We start from the raw sequence: 14420 nt of genomic DNA, 5'->3' as shown, positions 1-14420 counted from the left end.
AATGAAGAAAAAATTTAAAAGTAAATTATTAGACTGGATTTTTTTGCATCCAAATAAATCTATCTCCTAAATCAAACATATGGGTTAAGGATGTTCATTAATAATTTCCCCTCACACTGAATTCTCCTACAATATTTTAAAATTAAGAAATTATTTTTCAATCAAAGTGAATAAAAATATAAATTTTATATTATTTAATTAAAGAGAAAAAAAGAAAAGAATGTCAAAAGTTCTCTTTATAGTTGAATGAAAAATGGTAAAAACAAATTATTTTTTTATATATTTTTATATATTAAATAAATTTTACAAAAGAAGTATAAGGTGAGACTAATAATAAATTTATAATGTGTTTATGTAAATTATTTAAATAATATTTTATGCCCCTAAACACTTATTTATAGGTAAAATTTTAAAAGTTACTCCCTTCGTTCCATAAAGATATGAGTGTTTACCGGCATAAAAAGTGTGTTGAGAAACTTTTAAAATTTTCACAAATATTCATTCTTACATATTCCACATTAATAATGAAAAGTGTGTTGAGAAATCTCAAATTAAATAAAAATATGAGTTAATTACCAAGATAATTTACTAAAATAATGACATGACTGAGTAGTTAATTTCTCTCTAGTTATTTACTACTCTCTCCCCATCTCAGTCAAACACTCAAACTTAAGGGTTAAAGTTATTCATTAATAAGCAATTTATATCTCCCCTAAAACAATGGATGCTCCTACAATAAAATACAAAACAAATTAATTACAATTACTGGATCTATCCGGTAGAAGTCAAGGAGTGAGAACTGAGCTAGTACTATATAAAGAGTGAAAGACAGATTATGGAGCACACAGAGAAGTAGAAAAACAAGTAACAAAGTTGGTAACAAAGATTAGAGAGAGAGAGTGTGTTTGGTCCCTTGTTTGTTTTCTTTGCTTGTTTTGGTCGAGATCAGAAATGGACTACGATGAGCAAGAGGAAGAGCTGGTCATGGCTGGAGGAGGAGGAGCGAGTTACGACGACGACGACTCCTCGCTGGCGAACCCGACCCGAGTCAAAATGCCGAGCCCCGTCGACGACCCAGCGGCGATGATGGTGGTGGTCAGAAACACCGGCAAGGGAAAGTACCGAGAGTGCCTCAAGAACCACGCCGTCGGCATGGGAGGCTACGCGCTCGACGGCTGCCTGGAGTTCATGGCCGCCGGACCCGAAGGCACCATCGACGCCCTGAAATGCGCCGCCTGCGACTGCCACCGCAACTTCCACCGCAAGGACGCTGCCGCCTTCCCCGGTGACCACCCGTACCATCCTTTCCACCACCGCCGCCACCAACCCCCACCAGGGCAGCCCCAGTACGCGGCTTGCTACCGGGCTACCCCGGCTGGGTACCTCCACGTGGCGGGGCCCAACAGAGGCTCGGGTGCCGCCACGCTGGCGTTGCCAATTGGAGGTGGGCCCCAGGGCGCTCGGGAGCTGATGGATCATGATGATGTTTCGGACCGAAGCGGAGGCGGAGGAGAAGGGTCGAACTCGAGGGCAGGGAAGAGGTTCAGGACCAAGTTCACTCATGAACAGAAGGAGAAGATGCTGGAGTTTGCTGAGAGTGCTGGCTGGAGGATTCAGAGGCATGATGACAATGTGGTGGAAGAGTTTTGTAACGAGATTGGTGTCAAGCGCCATGTTCTTAAGGTTTGGATGCATAACAACAAGCACACCCTTGGTAAGAAGCCCTAGAAATAATAAATAAAAATAAAATAATAATAATAAATATAAGAAATAAATAAATAAATAGCAGTGGTAAAAATAGTTCTTTATCCATCACATGCTTCTGTGCATCTAGTCTATGCAATTTCACAGGATCTACTGAAGCTGAAAGTGACGTGAAATGCTTAAGCTGATCAATCGGGTTCTATCTTGAAGTTGGGAGCTGCCAAATTGCGTCTACTACTAGCTGAAGGAGATCGTTTTAGGTTTTTCTTTTTTTTATTGTTGTCATCCCATGTTCTTATAATGTGGGTGGTTTTCAAGTGTAAGTAGTGTTTGAGGTTGTCTATTCGAATAATTAAATACATTGAATTGTGTTGGTCAAGTTTAATTTCATTTCAGATTTTGAATTAGTACTGATTTTATATATCTTCTTCTGCCTAGTGTTGTGATGAAGAATGCAGGGCTATGAAAGCGTTAAAATGCGCGTTTCTATGAGCGTATGATGTGTTTTGTTTGGATCTTCATTGAACACAATGTGAATCTATATTGAAGTTAATGTGTTAAAATTTTCTAATTTCTCCGTGTATGCATTGAGAAAGTCGCCTATCAAACATACACCGTATGTGATATCAGCTTGAGCTATAAGGGGTTGGTATTTCGCTGAAGTTTGTGATGATGACGAAGCTAAACATAAAGGACATTTATTTGATTTGTCTATATATTGAACAGCGTATACTCGATCCTAAGACAGTTGTTGGAAGCAGGAACTTTATCGGTATCGTCAATGTGTCTTCTGGGTTCTCACCTGCAATTTTTTCCGTTTTCCATGTCTTTCTACATGTCTTTACTTGTATTGGTGTCTTTGCTTCCTTCTGTTAGATGCAAAGTGCAAACCTTTTCAGCTCCTCTCATTACACGCACTGAAAAAGGTGCGGGAATTCCTGAGTCATAGTGGCAGCTTTCGCCCTCTCTCCTTCATGCAATTTTGATTTTTCTCCAATATTGTATGCTGATTAATAAGGCGTTAATATTTGACGTTGTTTTCTAGAATCTTTTTTTTTTTAATCTCCTGTTCGAAATTGTGGTTGTTCCCCTTAACTAAGACCATCCACAATGGATGGTTGAAAGTGTTGTTGAATTGTGTTGAATTGTATTTAATAGGTTTAATGGTTTGTTGAAGTTGGTTGAAAGAGGAGAGAGAGGGAGAAAATGTTGAAGATTTTCAACAAAAAAAAGGAGCCTGCGGTGTGCCACGTGGCGCAAGGCCAGTGGCCACCGCAGGCGCGTGGCCTGCACGCCCAGACAAGGCGCGTGACGCGCCTTGTCTGCAGGGGAGAGAGAGAAAAATTTTCCTGCCCTGCCACGTGGCTGCTTCTGGTTGGTCCGTCCGGATTTCGTTTTTCCTTATCTTTTGAACTCAATTATTTCATAAAAAAAAATATTTTCTGAAAAAAAAAATTATACCAAAATTCATGATTTTTTTTTCTCTATAAATAGAGACTTGGTTCGTTTGATTTGGACACAGAAAAAAAAACCAAGTTTTTTCACTCTCTTATTATCTCTCTCACCATCTTATTTATCTATCTATTAGCATTTGTATTGAAATGGATCCCAACAATCCCCATTTCAACACCCAGAATTCTTCAAACAACCCATTTTACAACCAAAACCACAACAACTATGAAGATCCAAATCAAATTTCTTACCAACATCCTCAAAATCCCACCAATTATCAAGTCCCACATCAATTGTTCAACCAACGTCCTCAAAATCCAAACTATTATCAAGTCCCCCATCAATTCTCCAACCAACGTCCTCGAAATCCAAACTATTATCCAGATCCGAATCAATATTCGTACCAACCTCCTCAAAACATACAAAATTTTAACCAGTCATCAATTGTTCCAAACTCTCATCCATCTTATGGATCTGTGAGATATTCATCTCAAACACCTCAGTCTAGTGGTTATATGCCAGTGGTTCCTGAAAATGTTCCGAGTGTTGATGTAGCGGAATTTCCGGAATTTTCAACACAAGTCAATCTTGGTGGCGGGTCAGCTGATAATGAAGTCAATGAAATCACTCCTAAGAGCAAAAAAGCCCATTTACCCGCATGGAACACTCCACAAAATCTAGTGCTAATTAGTGGGTGGATTAATTGCGGAACAAACAGTGTTGTCGGAAGAAACCAGAAAGGAGAAACATTTTGGAGAGATATCGCTGAGTATTGTAATGAGCATTGCTCATTCGATCCTCCGCGCGATTGGGTTGCCTGCCGAAACCGTTGGAATTATATGAACACAAGACTGGGTAAATGGATTGGCGCTTATGATAGCGCTAAGCGTGAGCATCGAAGCGGTTGGTCGGAGGATGATGTTATCGCAAGAGCGCAGGAATTATACGCAAGTGGGAAGATTGGTCAATTTACTTTGATGGAAGAATGGCGCGTTCTCCGTGATCAACCACGTTTTTGTAGTCAGGTAGGAGGAAATAGTGGCTCGAGAAGTAGTGGATCTAAGAGATCACACGACAGTGATGCAAGTGGCTCAAACTCTATAGGATCAATTCCTCGTCCAATGGGTAGGGAGGCAGCTAAAAAAAAGAGTAAAAAGAAAATTAGAGAAGATGCTGACGAGGTGGTGGACAAAGAGTGGGATTCTTATATCCATTTCAAGGAGAAAGAGCTTGAAAAATTGGAAAAGATAGCATTGGTGCAAGCAGAGACTAACGAATTGATGAAAGAGAAGACTAATGCGATGAAAGAGAAGACTAATGCTAAGAAAGTTAGTATGTATCTAAAGCTAACTTCGGAAGAGCATCTCAGTGACCGTAAGAAAGAGTTGTTAGAGCAGTTGTCCAAAGAGCTATTTGGAAATTAATTTCAAGCGAGTCTTTGTCTGTAATCGGTCAAACTTGTCAGTGGTGTGAAGTCTGTAGTGTTTGCTTTAATGTTTGCTTTAATGTTTGCTTTAATAATTTTCAAGTGGTGACAGCTATGTAATGTTTGCTTTAATGTATGGGTAACTGTGTTTGAATATGTGCCACTCAATTCGAATCTTGTCCTTTTCCGATAATTAACTCTGGTTGATAACTTATTTCAAATCCACCAGTGGTGTCAAGTCTGTAGTGTTTGCTTTAATAATTTGCCCGTGGTGTTAGGTCAGTAGTGTTTGGCTTTTATGATTCTCGGGTAACTGTGTTTGAATATGTGCCACTCAATTCGAATCTTGTCCTTTTCCGATAATTAACTCTGGTTGATAACTTATTTCAAATCCACCAGTGGTGTCAAGTCTGTAGTGTTTGCTTTAATAATTTGCCCGTGGTGTTAGGTCAGTAGTGTTTGGCTTTTATGATTCTCGGGTAACTGTGTTTGAATATGTGCCACTCAATTCGAATCTTGTCCTTTTCCGATAATTAACTCTGGTTGATAACTTATTTCAAATCCACCAGTGGTGTCAAGTCTGTAGTGTTTGCTTTAATAATTTGCCCGTGGTGTTAGGTCAGTAGTGTTTGGCTTTTATGATTCTCGGGTAACTGTGTTTGAATATGTGCCACTCAATTCGAATCTTGTCCTTTTCCGATAATTAACTCTGGTTGATAACTTATTTCAAATCCAGCACTCAACCACCATTCAATGTACCTACTTATATGGACTCATAGCTCCATTGATGTATCAATATCCCAAATCTCTTCCAATCTACTTCAAATTTCACAAAAAATGGATCCATCTGAGTGTCCTTTTGATCTTGCAGCATACATTCAAAATAGTCAAATTGAAGAAGCTTATGTACTCAACCGATTTAGAGAGCGTCGAAGAAAAATTCGAGAAGATGCTGCACCTCGTAGTAGAAAATATCTCGGTAGAGATCATACAGCGGCAAACCAGATGCTAATTGGCGACTACTTTGCCAATGAGCCTACATATGACGATGCAATGTTTCGTCGTCGGTACCGGATGCAAAAGCATCTTTTCCTTCGAATCGTTGATGACCTTTCAAGTAGTGATAACTACTTCACCCAACGCGTTGATGCAGCCAATAAACAAGGTATATCACCCTTAGCAAAATGTACCACAGCAATGCGAATGTTAGCATATGGTGTGGCAGCAGATGCGGTCGATGAGTACATCAAAATTGGAGGTACTACAGCATTGGAGTGTTTACGTAGATTCTGTAAAGGAATCATACGATTGTATGAGCAACAGTACCTGAGAGCACCAACCCAAGAAGACCTGCAAAGGATATTACATGCTAATGACATGCGGGGGTTCCCAGGCATGATCGGGAGTATTGACTGCATGCACTGGGAGTGGAAAAATTGTCCTAAAGCATGGGAAGGTCAATTTACTAGAGGGGATAAGGGAACCACAACAGTTATTCTTGAAGCAGTTGCAACTTATGACCTATGGATCTGGCATGCCTTTTTTGGATGTCCTGGAACGTTGAACGACATAAACGTTCTAGATCGGTCACCAGTGTTTGATGACGTGGAACAGGGAAAGACTCCAGCTGTGAATTTCGTTGTGAATCAACGTCCCTATAATATGGCATACTATCTAGCCGATGGTATCTATCCTTCTTATCCAACTTTCATCAAAACGATTAGACTTCCTCAAAGTGAACCCGATAAGTTATTTGCAAAAGTTCAGGAGGGATGTCGGAAGGACATCGAACGTGCATTTGGAGTTCTTCAAGCTCGTTTTCAAATCATCCGTGAACCAGCTCGCTTGTGGGACATAGATGACTTGAGTATCATTATGAGGTCATGCATCATATTACATAATATGATTGTCGAGGATGAACGAGATACATATGCTCAACGTTGGACCGATTTTGAGCAATCTGGGGAAGGTGGATCTAGTACACAGCAACCATACTCGACCGAGGTTTTACCCGCTTTTGCAAATCATGTGCGTGCTAGATCCGAGTTGCGTGATTCAAATGTTCATCATGAACTGCAAGCAGATCTAGTGAAGCACATCTGGGCAAAGTTTGGAATGTCTCAGGATTGAAGATGATTTGTATCGTACTATTTACGTTATTTGTGTGTTGTGTGCTTAGTTTTTCCTTGTCTTGCATTTTAAGATATTGTGTGCTTAGTTTGTTGTCTTGCATTTTATTTTAAGAAAATAAAATAAATTCTTGTATGCTTAGTTTGTTGTCTTGCGTTTTAAGTTAAGAAAAAAAAAATTATAGTCTATATTTTAAAAAAAAAGTCTATATTTAAAAAAAATAAAATCGTTAAGTGTTTATTGTTTTAATTTAATTTAAATCGATAATTGTAATTTTATGTAATTATAAAAACAAAAATATAAAATTAAATAAAAATGTGAAATAAAAAAGTGGTGGGGTAGGGTGAGTGGTGAGTGGTGGGGTAGGGTGTTGAGAGTTAAACAAAACCATTGGAGTGGGTAATTGTTGAAAGTTTGTTGAATTGGAGAGAGAAGATGATGTGGAGTGTTGGGAAGAGAAAAAGTGGGGTAGAAAAGGGTTAAACAAAACATTTTTTGTTTAACCATTGTGGATGGTCTAATGATCAAACTTGTGTTCTACCTCCCAGGATTTGTCTATAGGGTGCACAAATTTTAATTTTTTTTTTCAAAGTTAGAGAATTTCCAATGCGAGGTTCTTAGTTCTTATTTTTGAGTTAAGAACTAAGAACTGAGTTCTTAACCATTGAAGGTGCTGACATAGAGTTTTTAGTTCTTAAAAATAAGAACTCAGTTCTTATATAAGGAGTTTTACTTTTTGAGTTCTTAGCATAAAAAATTATTTTTTCTCTCTCATCCAAATTACTTTATGAATTTTATTTTATTACTTTATTAAAATAAAATGTATTAATGTGGTTAGTGAGACCAAATGAATAGTGATAAGAACTAAGAACTTATAACTCATGGTTGGAACAAACTTGCTTGAGAATTGCTTAAGCACATGTGGCAATACGGGCTCATATGAATAGTGCTAAGAACTAAGAAATAAGAACAAGCATGAGAGATGCTTTACACAAGGGGTAATTTCCTTTTTTATAAAAAAATCTAATACTCCTTATATCTTGCTTCATCTTCCTCTTACCAAACTTCATCTTCTACACCTATCTTGCTTTCAGCCATCTTTAAATCTCATCCTCTTCCTGAAACCTCCTTGCCACACCATCAATCCAAAACATTGTGGGTTAGTTTTCTCTCTTTACATTAATAATTAAGATTATAATATAAAATGCGTGTGTATACAATAGAAAATCATAATAAAGACAAAATAATGGCGGTCATAAAAGTTTAGATAAATTGTTTTTACGATTGTGATTTCAATTTCTCTATTGTTTTCTACCGTCTATCCATACTTATAAATTATGTAATTTTTTTAAAAGTTACATAATATTTTTAAGTGATAAGATGTCATTAAATATACACACAATCGATATAATTTACACGACAATTCTCATATGATATATACACACGATACACCTTGGGGGAGGAAAATGACTATTACCGATGTTTTTTCTATTTTAATATATAGCATGCGAGAGTTTTATGAAATAGTGTAATTCAAGTAATGTTTATTTGTTTTCTTTGATAATGGCGATGAAAAATTATGAGACACAAATCAACATGTGGTAACTTTATGTTGGAAAAATAATACAGCTTTTGCCCTCTTACCAAGCACCTGTTTGCCTATTTAGCTCTTTCAACTCAACTTAATCTTTCTGGTTGTTTTGACCAACACTTGCTTTTAAAAAACAAAAATATTTAATGTTGCAACTTCATAAGATAAAACATGTGTAGATATGTAAACGCATAGCAGTATAGACTCAGTACTATTAATAGATGATCACAACCCTCTATCTGCAACTCTCCAACTACTCTTATGGGTGGGAGATTCAGAGGCTTGTGGGGAGAACCTATTAGGAACCCTAGAATCTTTGTCGGTAGCCTCTCAATTGTGAAAGCCTGGTTAGCTCAACTTGCTTCCATTTATTAATTTAGTTGATAATTAGATGCCACATTATCAGAGAAAATGCGTTTGGACAAAATGGATGATAAATAGAATGAAATCCGTGAAATAAAATAGATGGTGATGTGTACGGCATGGAACTTGTTCCAACTTGGGCCTCCCTAGATTCAGCCCATGATAAATTACCCATCATTGAGCACACAACACGCACTTACCATAAATCGGATGGGTCATCTTACCATGGGCCTCTCAGTAGGGGGAAATTTAAGGAGGCTCTCATTCTCAGATTTGGTTGTCTCCAAACTTTGGAAGAGGCGATTAAAACGGAAGCAAAAGAATTTATCATTTGGAGGTAGGTTGTGCCTTATTAAATCTATCATCTCCTCCTATCCTTTCTACTTCTTCTCTTTATTTAAGATGCCTTCGAGGATTTGTCCGAAGTTGTAATATAATTTTGAGGAATTTTCTGTGGGATGGGGTGGAGGGTGAAGGAAAGATAGTTTGGATAAAATGTTAGAAAGTGTATAGGCCAAGGGAGGAAGGTGCATTGGGAGTGAGTGACTTGAGGTTATTTAATGTGGCGTTACTTTACAAGTGGAGGTGGAGGCTGTTAACTAAGAAGGGAAATTTGTAGTGTAGAGTTCTGAAAGTCAAGTACAAGAATTCTGACCAGGAAAAAGCATCTATTAAGTGTATGGACTTGTATTTTGTATACTTTACGGTTGAGAGTTGGGGGTGGTTTGAAGATTGTTGCATTTAGAAAGCTTGGGGAGGAGAGTGCAGTTTCTTTGACCCCGTTGCAGAACCGGTATTCCGTCTAAGTTTTGTTTGTTTTTTAACATTAGACGCTTACGTGGTATACTTAAGTGATGTGGCTTCCCTTCTTCTACTCCACGGTGTGTGTGATGATGTGATGAGGACGAGCTTTGATTTTTCCACTCAAACAACTTCTCTCTTTCTTGTGTTGTATTTGGTTGGTTCACTGGGTGAGGGTTGTTGGGTTTGTTGGTGGTGGGGTGGGTTCATGCGTTTGGTGGTGGCTTGGTGTGGGTTGGGTTTGCTATTTTAGGGTGAATGCATTTCTGGGTTTGTTGGGTTAGGAAGAAGAAGGTGAGGGTTGGGGTAAGTGAAGGAGAAAGGGAGAAGGTGGGAGCGTGGGAGGTCCTAGTGGTGACTTTGTGTATTTTCCACCTCTGTTTATTCATTGGAAGAAGATGAAGGTTGTTAAGAATTTCTTGTATGATAATAATGGTGAAGGCTGTGTTTTTTTCCTGGGTAGTGTTGGGTTTCTAGGTTCCATGATGATGATGAAGAAGGAGGAGGTGAAGATGAATGGTTGGGAATTAAAGAGTTTTTGGATTTTTTATTAAGGCTTATTAGCATTTTTGGTCCCCTAGATTTAAATTGTGCAAACAGAGTCCTTATATTTTAAAAATAACATTTCGCTATCCTAACATTAGGTTTCGTCAACACTTCCTGTCCCCGACCAGTTTTCCATAAAAAAAACTAACGGTTTTGGCTGGCATGGATTTTTTTAAAATGAGGTGGCAACCAATTAGGAGAGAGTGTGGTAATTATGATTACAAAATAACAAAATATTAATTCATAACAAGGTAGTCAAATCGAGATACGTATCGTGTATCGCTAGACCCTAATTCCGTGTCGCGTATCGTATCGTAACGTGTATCGTAAGATACGGACACAAAAAAAAATTAAGTCATAAATTAAATAATATACTAATATATCATCTAAATATAGTTCAAAATAATCAAAGATCCAAGTCATAAGTAGAAAAATAGTCTCACAAAGTTCAAGTTCAACCTAATTCCAAGCCATAAGCCAAACTAAAGTACTAAACATCAAAGAGATGAAATTAAATGTCCACTCCCTAATTCCAAGTCATTAAAGGGCTGCTGAAGTTGAACGTGAAACATGAAAGGGCTGCTGAAGTGAAGTTGAACGTGAAAGGGTGAAAGAATCAAAGAAAACATCACTTTTTAGAGCAATTTACTAATTTTTAATGAAATTAAATGTCCACTCCCTAATTTTTCTAGGAGAGTAAGATGAAACGGCATTTGAAAAATTGTTTTTGTATCGTATCGGGATACGTATCGTGCGATACTCATGCGATATGTGCGATACAGGTCACGATACGAACACAAAAAGATACATACATGGGATACGTATCGTTTGGTTGATTTTCGTATCGTATCGGGATACGTATCGTGCGATACTGACTACCATGATTCATAATCCATCTTCTTCATCTTATCTTCAACCTCATCAATCATTCTTCATCCTCAAAGTCTGAAGAATGAAACACAACAATAAAATTCAAAATCAATCTAATTGAATCACGAAGACCTCATTTCCCATCACAAATGTGCCATTCTCTTCAGGTGCTTTCATTGAAACCCTTCTTCCCCTTTATCTCCCCATTTGAACCTGAAATCAGATTGAAGCGGGTGGTGCCATAGCCAACACTGGTCCATATTTATTATTGACAAACAACACCAACTGATCCATAAAGATCAAGAATAAAAACCCAGATCTGAAAACAAAAACAAAAATCAAAATCTGAGAGTGAAGAACATAAACAAAGCGCTTTATCCATCAATTAATTCCTTCTTCTCCTTCTCTATACTCAAACTTGGAATCCAATCTAGCACCTGTGAACTCTTTAGGAAAAATCGGTGGCAAGCCAACCTGTGTGAGAAAAGCACTGAACTTTAGATGCTCCAAGCACGAAAACGAGACAGAGCCACAAGATTCGTATACCCGATCAGCAAGACGATCAAGGGAACTATCAACCTCAGTTCCCCTCGACCTCGTCCCTCACCCTCACGAACCCAGATCCGACCACAACCCACCGCACACCATCTCTTTGTCATCTCGCTTTTACTCTACCTTTCCACTTCTTCAACTTCTCCCCTTTTACGGGTTGAGAATATCTGAAAAGTCCTCGCCGGAATCACCTTCAGAGATCTGGGTTGAGACGAAGTATCTGAATTTACTGTGTTTTCTTATTTCTTCTTCTGAGATCTGTTTCAATTTTTTTTCCCTTTTTCTTTGTAACCAAAACAAAATAAAATATTTTTATGTTGCAAATCATTTCCTCTTTTTTCTCTTTGGCTACTTCATTAATTTGTGGGTAAATTGTCACTTTAGTCCTTGAAAGTGTACACCGACTTCACATTCGTCCCTGAATGAATTTTATCCATCTCGCGGTCCCCCAAATTGTGTCAAACGTCCGTCATTTTAGTCCTTCCGTTAAAAAAAGTATAACAGACATTAACAATTTCCTTTTTCTTTAATAAAATAACATACGCTTATAATTATCTCCATTCATCTGAAGATTAGAATCCCCAACCAAATTAACATCTCATCCCACAAACCCAGATTTCAAGAACATTTAAACTTTCAAAACAAATCCACTCAACATCTTTCATCCCCATCCTCAACAACAACAACACCCATAAAAACCCAGATTGTACAACTAAATCCATAAAAAAACCCATCTTCAATATCTTATTCATCATCATCATCTTCATCCTCAAATTACCACTACGAAACCACCACCCACAGACAAGCTTCTAACCACCATCAACCTCCCTCAATTAAACCCCAAATGTTTCCCTGGCTTCAAAACCAACCCGGAAGCCATGTTTTTTTTTGGCAAGCATCAAGAAACTTATTAAATCAACTGACGTTTATCCTATACAACAAAAATCCATGATAGTTCATCATCATTAAAGGGACAAATGTTATTAGCGAGAGAATACGCATTTATTCTATTTGAGAGAAAAATGCATTTGACCAATTAAACATAATGGAAATCATAGCCTTTTATGAAAATATCTTGTTGCTGCCAATCACTTAATGTGAAGTCGGTGGACACTTTCAAGGACCAAAGTGACTATTTACCCTTAATTTATTCGTGCTTTCAATGTAGCAAATCATTTCCTGTTGAGATTTGAAATTCTATCTTCAATTTAAAGTTGGATATTTTGGTATTTTTTTATTTTTTAATCCTAATTACCACTCTCTCTCCTAATTAGTTGCCATCTCATTTGAAAGAATTCCATGCAAAAACGTTAGTTTTTTAATGGAAAACTGGTGAGGGACCAAAAGTGTTGCCGAAACCTAACGTGGGTAGCGAAATGCTATTTTTAAAGTAAAGGGACTCCGTTTGCACAATTTTGAAAACTAGAGGACCAAAAGTGCTAATAGGCCTTTTGATTAATTAATGGATGATTGAGGATGATGAAGAAGTAACGTGCTTCCTCTGGCCCTTTAATTTCTCTTTCTATTCAGCAAGCCACATCACTTAAGTATGCCACATAAGCACCTAACGTTAAAAAGCAGACGAAACTTAGACGGAAGACTAGTTATGCAACGGTGTCAGTAAGTGAGGGATGGAGAAATCTAATAAATTCCTGGAGGGACCACTTTTATCAAATCGTGAAATGTGAGGGACCAAAAATGCTATTAAGCAAAAATTTTATTAGATAGAATTCAAACCAAAGCCAATTTGTTAACGAGGAATGCTCTCCCTACTTTGGTGGTCCCTTCCATGTGTGTCTTGAGCTATTTGGAGGAGGAATCTGAGAAACAATAATATAACACAAGAAAGAGAGAGTTTGAATTTTGTTTTTTTTTTAACTTTAGTTTTCAAATGATTATATTTTTTCAAAACGTTTTTGCAATCGTTTGGTGCAACGGATAAGTGCGTAAAGTAATAAATATAACACTAGCAATATATCTCGGCTCATCGACAAGCGATGGGGCTACGTCCAATCCTTGGCTTAACAAATATTTCACTAAACAAGTATTAAGGACTTCTCCTACACCAAGTATTAGACATGACTTCTCCCAACCAAGTGTTATGTAGGACTTCTCCTAACCAAGTGTTAGACAAGACTTCTCCCAACCAAAGTATTGTTCAGGACTTCTCCTAAGATCTTTTGGCTCTACAAGGTTCTCTTATCACAAGAGGGGTAATAGAAAATGCTACGCACAGGAACTGCAAAGTGTTTGAGGGGATTGGACTATTGTGTATACTTTGAGTTCAGAATCTAAAGAGATTTGAGTATGAAGATTTGACTCTTAAGTATTTCTCTTAGACAAAGTAAGGACTTTTTTTTCTTGATTATTTGATGAAGAATGGAAGTTGATCGACTTTAGAAGCTTGATTTATGGCATCTGAAAAATCTTCAAGTTCTCCTTTTATACTTCAAGTGCTTCTAGGGTTTGTTGATAGTCGTTGGAGCGTGTAGAGCATCTTGAGTTCTAGTCGTTGGATCAAACGGTCTTCTCGTCAGGTGCATTAAATGCGCTGTGTCCTTTTGCTGAGACAAGTTGCTACAAAATGTATCTTGTCAGTTGGTTGGTAGCAGATGCAGCATCGTTCCATTCCTTTAGTGAGGGAAAGATAAAGCTTGATTTTGACAATGTTGTAATTTTTTTCCTTGATCAATGTGCTTTGTGGAGTATCACGTGATTCTTTGCACTTGACTTTTTCCTCAAGAATGTTAGAGATATATCTTCAATTTGAACATGGCGCTCTTTCTCGCCGGAATGTGGCATTAACTCTACCACAAAATCTACCAGCGCTTGGGCGCTCAGTTTTCCCTTTTAATCATACCGCAAACCATACTTTGACAATTCAACTGACCATGTCACCATTTGCTCTGACAAATCTGGTTTCTGTAACGCTTGCCTCAAAGGAAAATCAGTTCATAGTTTGACTTGAAAGCTTTGAAAATATGG

At 37.7% G+C, this 14420-nt stretch overlaps 1 protein-coding gene and 1 long non-coding RNA gene across 2 annotated transcripts; one reads left to right on the top strand and one right to left on the bottom strand.

Annotated features, from left to right (window-relative positions):
• The first annotated feature begins 863 nt into the window (after nt 1-863).
• Nucleotides 864-2065, top strand: LOC130716203 (zinc-finger homeodomain protein 1-like). Its single transcript, XM_057566402.1, has one exon. The coding sequence runs from the start codon at nt 952-954 to the stop codon at nt 1726-1728; it is 777 nt and encodes a 258-aa protein (XP_057422385.1). The 5' UTR covers nt 864-951; the 3' UTR covers nt 1729-2065.
• Nucleotides 2066-11120: 9055 nt separating this feature from the next.
• On the bottom strand, nt 11121-11782 carry LOC130712432 (uncharacterized). Its single transcript, XR_009010896.1, has 2 exons — nt 11358-11782; nt 11121-11202 (listed from the first exon to the last, which is right to left on the bottom strand). It is a non-coding gene; the product is annotated as an uncharacterized LOC130712432 (long non-coding RNA).
• Between the last annotated feature and the right edge of the window lie 2638 nt (nt 11783-14420).

Source organism: Lotus japonicus, chromosome 4 (assembly GCF_012489685.1).
Source record: "Lotus japonicus ecotype B-129 chromosome 4, LjGifu_v1.2".
NCBI classification, from domain to species: Eukaryota; Viridiplantae; Streptophyta; class Magnoliopsida; order Fabales; family Fabaceae; genus Lotus; species Lotus japonicus.
The sequence above is the reverse complement of the archived record's forward strand: the minus strand, read 5'-3'. Positions and strand labels throughout refer to the sequence as shown.